The sequence below is a fragment of the Monopterus albus genome, unplaced genomic scaffold, assembly GCF_001952655.1.
Source record: "Monopterus albus unplaced genomic scaffold, M_albus_1.0 scaffold262.1, whole genome shotgun sequence".
NCBI classification, from domain to species: Eukaryota; Metazoa; Chordata; class Actinopteri; order Synbranchiformes; family Synbranchidae; genus Monopterus; species Monopterus albus.
The window spans coordinates 75,643-86,141 of NW_018128142.1; the positions used below are offsets into that span (position 1 = coordinate 75,643).

At 44.3% G+C, this 10,499-nt stretch overlaps 1 protein-coding gene across 1 annotated transcript; it reads left to right on the forward strand.

Annotated features, from left to right (window-relative positions):
- Positions 1-3,411: 3,411 nt before the first annotated feature.
- On the forward strand, positions 3,412-10,259 carry prdm13 (PR domain containing 13). The gene is made up of 4 exons (XM_020621588.1): positions 3,412-3,870; positions 5,143-5,274; positions 5,421-5,541; positions 7,662-10,259. The coding sequence occupies exons 1-4, from the start codon at positions 3,703-3,705 to the stop codon at positions 9,143-9,145; spliced, it is 1,905 nt and encodes a 634-aa protein (XP_020477244.1). The 5' UTR covers positions 3,412-3,702; the 3' UTR covers positions 9,146-10,259.
- Positions 10,260-10,499: the final 240 nt, after the last annotated feature.

Genomic DNA, 10,499 nt, shown 5'->3' on the forward strand with positions numbered 1-10,499 from the left:
TTCCCTAGGTTTCTCAGAAAGTAAAACACCTTAAATATGGATTGCTTTAAATAAAGAGAAGAAGGGCGAAGCAAAAATAAACAGGCTGTCTGAAGGTGTTCTCGTTGTGTGAGAGCGGGCTCAGCTCTCAAAGGAACAATACATTCCGAATCTTTTGCTGGACAGAGCTCAGCCTGTCCAGAAAACCACGAGGGTTTAAGTTTTTTTCCATTAAAAGAAGTGTGACCAAATGAATGTGAGAGGTGCAGAAGGTGTGGGCTTACATGTGGAGAAATAAATGGATTTAGACAAACACAAAGTCATTTCTAAGACGTGGGAATCTGTGAGAAATAGGCCACATTAAGTGGGACAATGATTGGGCTCTCTTGAATAGGCCCAAACAAAGTTTATGGGTCGACATAAAAAATGTGTTTTCTTCTCAACTCAGAGGGGTCTTAAATGGTAGGCCATTGAAACCAGTCCAGGAGAGGTGGTGGTGAACCCTTGGCACCCCCGAAGTATAGTCAGGGAGCATGAATGGAGATCCCTGGTGGGGCATTGCTCTCTGTATTTACTGCGCTGCTTTGCAGACAGGTTGTTCCTCTATATTCATGGCTCATTAATGGCCAACCAGTTAAATCAGAGCCCCACCGTTTAGACAGTTTAAATGCTAAAAAAGGCTGGCAAGAGCCAGGCAGAGCCGCCCATGAAAACGTCTCCCACCTCTCCGAAAACTTGATTCTTCTCAGGTCGTTATTTAAGTTCATTAAAGAGATGCGGAGCTCATTTAACAGAAGCGCACTTGCGGAATGCTGTTGACTGACTCTGCAATATTGTCCCCGAATAAAGATCCGACCATGTAATTAATGTCTTTTTCTTTTTTCAAAAAGAGGAGGCACAATACCGTCGGTCAAGCTATTTAATTTCATTTAATTTTCCATCCCATTTGCTTCAAACACTACTTTCTCTCTGACACCGAGCCTTTTGACTGCTTTTCGGGGTTTCAGAGCGCACAGTGAAGCGGGGATTCACCCCAGCCACTTCCCCGCAAACAGAAAGAATACGTCTTCGTCTTTTTTCCTGCCTTTCCTCGGAGAATAATTTATTTCACTGTGGAGAAGTACGGGCCTTTAAAGCAGCGCAGGGGTGGATGGGAACCAGTCGCAAATGCCGAGGCGTTAATAAATAACCCCTCTGCACAGCCGGGCGCAAACATTGCGCCTATTGATGAGATTGTTCGCGTGTCGTTCAGGCTCTTTGATTGACTGTTGAGCAGCGCAGAGAGGAGAGAGAAAACGAGAGCAACACGGGATGCCTGCAGAGAGAGAGAGAGAGAGAGAGAGAGGGAGAGAGGCGCGTAATGGGTAGGCTTACCTGAACCGTTTACATGTTTGGGGGCGCAACACAAGGTCCATCTCAAATAAAATATAACGAAATTAATAGCCTACTGTATTGAAACGGAACTGTGCATGATCTTTTCTTGGTGTTAATGTATCGCCTATTTGCTGTAGGTTGTTCTTTTAGGCAAACCTCGACTTCCCGACATCTTATCAAGCTCCGATATTTGTTTTAAGATTCCTATCCAGGAGATTTTTGATGTGACAAGTTTGTCATGCCTTAGATTCAGATCCCACAGTGTCCAGGTCAGAGGTTAACGTGTTCGTAGTGTGAACTGGTCACCCACAGGGTCTTGTTCTTCTTCTCTGTCCAGACTCATCACACTAGCATCAAAAGGTTTTAAACAACCTGCTGCACAGAGCCACAAGCTGGAGGCTCCCTCTCCCTGTAAGACTCATGCCTTAATACTATAAAGACTTTGGGATCCTTTTGTTACTGGAAGCACGTGGTCTTTTTATCCTTTTGTTACTGGAAGCACGTGGTCACAATTATAAACAGACTATGATATGAACTCAAGTTCCTGATAATGTAAATGGGGCTTTGTGTTGAATGTTGTCTGCGCTGTAGATTGAAATCCATGTATCTATGTATTTGCCAACGTATACGGTCCTTCTGAATTTCTTCTGCTTTAAGTACATAAAAAACAAACTAACAAACAAAAACAAATGAACTATAAATGCGTTATCACAAAGCTAAAAGCAGGGCCCCTTTCCACAGCTTATTTAGAAAGTGTCATAGCCTACGTGGTTTTCACAGGACACCCATATAGATTTGTATTTTTAATTACAAAATCAATTAATTATTTAATCAGTCAATCAATCAGTCGAGTCAGTTAGCCAATCACTATACCCCCCTTGGTGTTTTATGTTGCCCTGACTGTCTAAGGGCGTTTATTACTATGAGTTTTATTTTTCTTTTCTCTTTTTATTGAGAAGCACTTTGTTTAAAATGATGCTACACAAGCAAACTTTTTTTGTTTGCTTGAATCAATCATTTAATCACAACTTTTTGCCTCTGGCGTTGGATAAATGGTTTAACACGTCCAGGCTAAATACATTGCATTCTCCTAATATCAACGATTTCTTTGACCTTAATTGTGGTCTAGCTTTGGGGTATAAGAGACATTCCTCTAGGACCTTATTGCATGTGATAATATAAATAAAAATGCCATATTTTCTAGCATTGCTCAGTCTTTTGTCATAAGGGATTATGTTTTGGATAACATTTCATGGTGTTATTAATAAAAATGTTATAAAATGATTTGTAAAAGTGTGATTATATCCTTGTCTTTGAACAGTCTCGATGTGTTGAAGACGAAACAAGAGAACCACGAGTGTGTGTGTGTGTGTGTGTGTGTGTGTGTGTGTGTGTGTGTGTGTGTGTGTGTGCTTTGGGGGGAAGATAATGCTTATTTAGATGTTTTTCTCTTCCTGCTGGTGGTTCTCCCTTTTCAGTACCTGCCTGATCTCAACCCGGCACACGCCGAGAGTCAATAGAAGTTAACAAGTCCTCTAAACTTCTCTGCTCCCTTTGTTAAGCTAAGGGCACAAAGGAGGAGAGAGAATAAAGAAGCTTTGAAGTATATAAAACCCTAAGAATGCCAGCCAAGTAGATTTAAAGTAGCCACTGATTTCCAAAACCTGGCTTGAAAAGGAAGAATGGAAAGGGGTGAGGATTTATGGATAAATTATACAGTGGATTTGTCAGTTAAAATATCGGAACTGTCTGGAGGACAAAGCCACATGCTGAGGATTAATGGTCGCTCTGGACCTTTGATTCTGCACCCTCTTTTCTCTGTCCTTGACAAATTGGATTTTGGGGATGGGAAGGTCGCCTGGCCCTTTGTGTCTCTTGACCGTTTTGGAGCAATTCATTATGCGGCGGGTTGAGGGAAAGTCTCCATGTGACCAGGCCGGCCCGTTTTCCCTCTCCTCACAGCTGCTGGGAGAGCCCAACTCTCTCACACTCACCCTAACACACGCACACACTCCTGCTCGCTGCTGCAAACTCAGGACCGCTCCCCCCTTCTCCTGCCTTCAGACTACCTTATAGCACAGCATCACCTCTCCGCGGCCCCCCTCCCCTCTCCCCTCTCCCCTCACATACACACTTTTGCATCCTAAGCTGGAGAGGTCCGGAGGGTGGGTTAATGGGTGCGTGGCGGCGGGGGGTGCTGGGTAGGCTACCTTGCCTGCACCATCACTTGAAAAGCCGGAGAACATAAAGCCACCTCGTCACTTTGAGGGCGGATATCGGCCAGTCCTCATCCTCTCCTCCTCTCTTCCTCCTTCCCCGCACTCTCCCACTCGGTCTCCATCCGTCTTCATGGTTCTGATCTCACCCCACGCCATGCAAGCCACCCGGGCGTCCTCCACCGTCAGTGTGTTTGCGGACTGCAGCATCCCGGCAGGGCTCCGGATTGGACCGGTACCCGGCATCTTCAAGCTGGGGAAGTACGTGTCGGACCGTAAGGAAGTTGGACCCAAGAAGAAAGTAAGTTAGACCTACTTTAAACTCTGTTTTCTCTAAGTTGGGTATAAGTTTTGCTGCTTGTTTCTGTTTGTTTTTAATACATATTCTAAAAGCTGCGTCTTGTTTTGAAATGGTCTATTTTAAAGTGACGTAGGTTAATCCAGAAATGCATCAAATAACTGGAGGCCAAATGTTACGCTACCAGTACAAAACAAAAATTAAAGCAAATCAAACAACAGCAAAATAATACTTTAAATGTCTAAACGCACTGCTCGACATTTACAATGGTATAGAAAATGTAAAAATTAGGTTGGATGTGGATCTTAAACGTGCACTGTCAGTCTCCAGTTATTACTCGTTTTGGCCTGTCACGCTGGAAATAATTGAGCTCTATTAGTGGTCGACTTGTCAGTCTCTGCTCCTACTTAACCAGCCTAATGGGCGACCCGGTGTGCCGTGTGGGGTTTCCTGCCCTCAGCTGCCTCACATTTCACTGCCATCCCGATGAGCCGTTTAATCGTAATGTAATCCGGATCCAGAAACATGCCGCTGCCTGGGGCCAGGAGAACTATTACTAACTGTGTTAAAAGACCAGATAAAAACAAACTGGAGTTATTATTCAGATTAACAGCAACGGTGTAAAAATAAAAGCCTTAAAAGACCGTCAATAATAACAACAACAACAATAATACAAATAATAATAATAATAACCTTCTAACGCGTATTTTTATACAAACAGTGTTAAACTATTTGCAGTTATAAATGCATCCATAACCTCAGCCCGCTGTTGGTGAAGCTGTCATCGGCTGACTGATGCGCCCAAATGCGTGGCCCCGGGGGCCCCGGGGGCTGCCGGAGATCATCAGGTACAATCTGTGTGTCAAATGTCAAGCTTCGATCTTAATGTCCTTGAACAGTTTAGAAACGCTCCGACACTCTTCACATTCGCCTCCCATATCAAGTCAATTAGGCCTGTGTGTCATTCTCTTTAGTAAATTAGCAGCAGAGCGCAAAAAGCAGCAGCACCTCCAGGAACACCAGACTGCCACGGGCGATAGTACTGCTCACAGATCTGTTAAATAACACCTAATAAATGTAAACAATAAATGGGGAGATTAATAGATCGATTTTAGAAAGAAAACTTTCACCCTGAGAAAGGTCACGTGCACAGCGTTCACTGAGGAACTTATTCGACTCAACATTTGTGGTTGACATGTCAAAGGGCCTTGGTGTTCATATTCCACCACACGATCAGTTACCAGTCTCACGCTCCTACTGTTTTTGTTCTCTTAGATCCGGTTGGTACTGGGCGAGTTTGTGGACGAGTCGGCCAGTCCCGTGCCAGACTGGATCGGATTCATCCGCGCTGCCCGGAACAGTCAAGAACAAAACCTGGAAGCTGTGTCGGATTTACCTGGCGGACAGGTGAAGTCTTCACCCAGTCATACTTAAAGCTATAAATGTTGTAAATGTTTGTAAATGTTGTGTCCGCCCCCCCCCTCCAGTCTGGACACCTCGGTTAACTCCGACCTTTCTGCTCCTTTTCTCTTTTTTCTCTTTTGTGTTTGAAGATTTTCTACCGTGTGCTGAGAGAAATCCCTGCAGGAGAGGAGCTCAGTGTTTGGTACTCCAACTCTTTGGCCCAGTGGTACGATATTCCCACGACGGCCACTCCCACGCACGACGAGAAAGGTAAATTTAATGGTCCGGAGTGAGGAGGGGGGGCGGTGTACTGTATAGTAACCAACCGGCCTTTGGCCACTGATGGGAAAGACAATGACTGGAAACCTACGACCATCATTATGTCATAATTCGAGTTCTGACTTATGAATAAATATGAGTAAAAGGTGGAAGATGTGGCAAGCAGTAATAACAATATTATTATTATTATTATTAATAAATTAGAGACGTAATTCAGAGAAGCAAACTGCGGGCATGTCCTCATCCTGTGCACAGGCCTGACAGTGTCATCGACATGGTGAGGGTCCATCACTGCACAAGAACTGTTAATTCCTCCTCTGAAGTTGACAGATGGACAGCTGGGTGTTTTGCCCCCCCAGGCAGCCTATTAATGTTTGTCATTTATTAATTGATTGAATGCACAATCCTAAAAGCTATATTTTATTACATTAAAATAAGCATCACTCTTGTTTGAAGGAAAATTTGTTCACCAAGAAGGACGATCGTGTGATTTGAGGTCGATAACAGCAATAATTTGATTGGTATTTATAGATGCAGCCTGTAAATATTAGTTGTAGGCGGCTACTAATAATCCATCAACAATAACAACAACAGCAACAACAATTGAATCACAGCTGTTTAGAGGGAAAACAATAGGGTTTAGGAAAGACAACAAAAACTAATGTGATGGCAAGAACATGAAATACAATAACAAGATGCCATACATTTTAACCATATACAGTATATTCTTCCCTGTTGAGATAGTTAACGATTTCTTGTTTGAATGTGTTTTTTTCACCAGCCTGTGTTTGGATTTTGAGTCAGTTTGTTTGAGCTAGTGATGATAACTTGGTGTTACCAAGCTTGGAGATTAAAGTCCTGGCTAAACACCGGTTTAGCAGGAACTAATCCGTTTAAAAAACGGATAAAAGTTATTACCAGCAGATCCTTTGCTGGTTTTTTTTTTCAAGAGGCAATGATTTTGGAGTATTCATTTCGTGTGGAGTCAGAAGGCCATCTGAACTAACTGAATGAAAAGCAAAACGGCGACGTTTGAAATGATATCAGAATTACATTGAGGAAAAAATAACTGTGGTACAGCAATTACGGCGCTTGAAACTCAGAATAAAGCAATCACAAAAAAAGCAATTAAAAGCAGAAACTGACGTGTCTCGGCGGCCGTGAAAGAAGAGGAGAAGAGGCTGGTGATTCAGTCGCGAGACGGAGGTTAACAAATGTCATCGCATCATTAATATTCATGTATTCAAAAGCAAATAAATTCAAAAACAAGTGCTTCACGGTCACTTAGATGGGTGCGTTAAGGTATTGTGGCCTAATGAATGCTAACTTTTATGTGGGCTGTATATTGCCCTGATTCTCCGGCCCTACACACCGTGTGCGCTCCTGGACATACGCTCGCTCCCATTATTAGGCGTTAACAGATGGGCCGCCGCCATTGTTTCTGAAGACTTGCGATTTCAAGCAACAGCTGCTGTCACTTCCACGGGAAAGAGAGAGACGGGAAGCCCTGCATTCAATGCATCGGTTTGTGAGCGCCAGATTGGGCAGGGCGTTTGCTCTTTTGATGGTGATCATAAACAATGGCCCGCATGAGCATTACAAAATCATTACATCTATATTAACCTCGGAGTGCCCGACTGGGGGTCATTAAGATGGATCCCTGGATCTATTGCCATTTGGCATCAGATCTTAGAAACTGGATAATATGCATTAGGTCCAAATTTCAATTTCAGCTGAAGTGCAGCAGTGGCTGATGAAAACCCTTCTCTTTAAAGGGACATTTTCAAACACACATTGATCAAATATAGCAGGGTTTAAAAAACTACATTTGGATGAATGGTCTATATTTTCTATTGCACCTGTATCACAAGCTCTTCTCGATTTATGAGCGTGGGTTCTGTGTGGGTATAGTGGTATTGAGCGCCTCTGTGCTCACACGTCGTTTCTCTACAGGTTGTAAAACCTGTTATTTTCATTTTACGCAAGGACCTGCCATTTACACATGGGATTGTACTGTTGTTATTTCATCAGTATTAACTTGTTTCACGCTATATGTGTCATGAGCCGCACCCATCCCAATATCAATGCCATGCCTACTGTTGTCTCTGCAGGTGAGGAGCGTTACATCTGCTGGTACTGCTGGAGAATATTCAAATACCCGAACACACTCAAGGGCCACATCCACTTCCACTGCGCTCCGAGCAACGGGCGGGGGTTTGTGAGTAACGAGCAGGCCAGAGGCACAGAGTCCTTCAGCAGGTCACCAAAGTCCGGAGATATTCCCACCACGTCCACCTCTCCCAGGAGCGGTCACAGTAACTCCTCCATCTCAGATTCTGGCAGGCGGGCGGTGTCCTCCTCGCCATTTCTAAACAAACCGGGGCTGCCGAGGAAAAGCAGCTCCGTGGAGCAGGACAGGGCCCTCGACATGAGCGTGACCTCAGCGAGGAACCAGGCACACCTCCTCGGCCTCGGCACCACATCTTCAGTGCTGAGCGGCATGGGCTTCCACCCCGGCGTGCGCTCTGCTTTCAAACCGACCGGCGTCTCCAAAGTCCCAGGCACAGAGGCCAGAGAGGACGCCACCGGGAAGCTGGGCGGCATGGGGTTCAGCAAACTCATCGGGAACATGAAACCAGTCCGCAGTGTGGGCGAACCTCTAAATGAAGGAGGAAACAATCCTACAAAATGCGCACCTGCAATTATAGACACCACATCTCCAGTCGTGCAGTGCACAAACGCTGTCCGGGGTTTCCCGTTGTTGCCTCACATGGAGGAGTCATCGGCTTTTAAGCACGTAGAGAGTCGTATGCATCCCGGCCTTTCCCCATCACGTTACCCACAAATGCCTCCTGGACTCCATTTCGAAAGGTTCTCTCTCTCTCATTTTGACACAGTTAAGACCTATGGTGGAGACTGTAACATCCCACTCATGCCCTTCACTGTCTATAACGGGGAGCTCCTGTACAGTTCACCTTATTATCCGCTGAAATTCCACTTCAGCAATCTCCTCAAGTACCCAGAGTCCATATCCTACTTTGGCACGCCCTCAGTGAACCAAGACCTGGGTTCAATCACCAGCATTGACCGGGAAATCGCCATGCACACGCAACAGCTGTCTGAAATCGCTGCAGAGAAAAACAGGACGAGGCTGGACGCGATGCCCACTGGAAGCGCCAGCAGCGCCGGGTCTGGCAAACCCAAAAAGGGACACCTGTGTTTGTACTGCGGCAAGCTGTACTCGAGGAAATACGGCCTAAAAATCCACATGAGGACTCACACAGGTTACAAACCGCTCAAGTGCAAAGTGTGTTTCAGGCCTTTTGGAGACCCCAGCAACCTGAACAAACACATCCGGCTCCACGCTGAGGGAAACACGCCCTACAGGTGCGACTTCTGCGGCAAGGTGCTGGTGCGGAGACGGGACCTGGAGAGGCACGTTAAGTCCAGACACCCCGGGCAGACCGTTAAGAAACCGGATGACAAACCAGGAGGCCTGTTTGAGGACGCAGAGCAAAAGAGCGACGACAGTGATGTAGATGTGTGCTTTACCGACGACCAGAGCGACCAAGAGTCCAGCAAAAATAATGACTGAGATGTTTTATGCCCATAGAAAGACTGTTCATTGTCTTTGAATTGTGTGCACAGCAAGACGTGTCATTTAGTCTTGTATGAATTCCGGCATTTTTACATATTAGAGAGTGGTGCGAGGGCGTCTGGGCCGTCGGCAGGTGCCATCCAAAATGTCCAAACTTAATGATACATTTGGCGTTGAAACATTGCTCTTTGATTTTGGTGGGGCTTGTGGCTACAAATTAAAGGTTTTGTTTCTTTTTTTTCACCATGATATAGATAAAAATCCAAAGCTCAAAGATTCCATTTGGGCACGCACATAAAGTTTTTCTCAGATATTTAGCTGTTAGTTACAGTAATCAGGCAGATAAACTACTCAGTGTCTTGCTCAAGGATATTTCAGAAATGTCTCACTTCTTCAGAGCAAATCATCTGTGGCCTTTGGCGTTTGACATGTTTTATTGTGCTTAAAAACCAATTTTGTCAGTGGTGTTCCACACAGTTTCCTTTGTTTCAGTTGCCAGTCACCACCATTGTTTTGTAGTTTTGATGCAAACGGAGAACTCTCTTCATCTGCTGTGTTTCATAACACCGAGACAACAAAAGCATGAAATCAACAGCAAAGGAAACGTGAAGACAGATTTACATCAGTTAACCACATTTTCCATTGCATACAAAACAAAACCAAAAACAATCAAACAAACAAAAAACACTATTAGGACACAGGAGACTCAATGACTTCTCACTAACATGTTCTGCAGTGTAAAAGGTTCATAGGACTGTTTTTGCCGTTATGACAAACCTTGGCGATGGCCTCTTAATGAAAGGTTTAATAAAAAATATCCATCACACGGGACCGGGACACATTCATGGGATATCATTATTTGGACAATAATTCGATTTTTTTATTTCTCAGTTGCACTTTAAAACATCAAGGGACATTTCATTCCAGCAAAACAGCCGCAAGATAATTGTTCTAATCGGGCTTAAAGAGCTGTGACTCCGTGCGCCTCAGCGGATAACACTGTATTTAAGTTTGCACTCTCTTGTCGAGGCGCACGGTGAAGGAAGTGTTTCTAAAGAAGGACAGTGTATTGACTGCAGTTATAATCTTCTGTAAAACCGTGTTGAGATTGATATTTCACGTCAGTGGCCAAGTGTTGTATTTGTTTATAAGTGACAGTGTCTAAGAGGACAATATGTTACTACTGTCCATTGAGTCTTTGGTTTTCGAATAAATTGTAATTTAAAGTATTAAAACGTTGTTTTGATGTGTTCTTTAGATGTTCCGTTTTAAACCACTAACCCTCATGTTTCACATTTCAAATCTTTTAAAAGTGCCTTGATATTTAACTGCTGCGTCAGGATTTTTAATT

Coding starts and splice junctions, on each gene's coding strand:
- prdm13 (XM_020621588.1), top strand. CDS start 3,703: ATGGTTCTGATCTCACCCCACGCCATGCAAGCCACCCGGGCGTCCTCC. Junction 5,275..5,420: donor CGGATTTACCTGGCGGACAG/GTGAAGTCTTCA, acceptor TTGTGTTTGAAG/ATTTTCTACCGTGTGCTGAG. Junction 5,542..7,661: donor TCCCACGCACGACGAGAAAG/GTAAATTTAATG, acceptor TTGTCTCTGCAG/GTGAGGAGCGTTACATCTGC.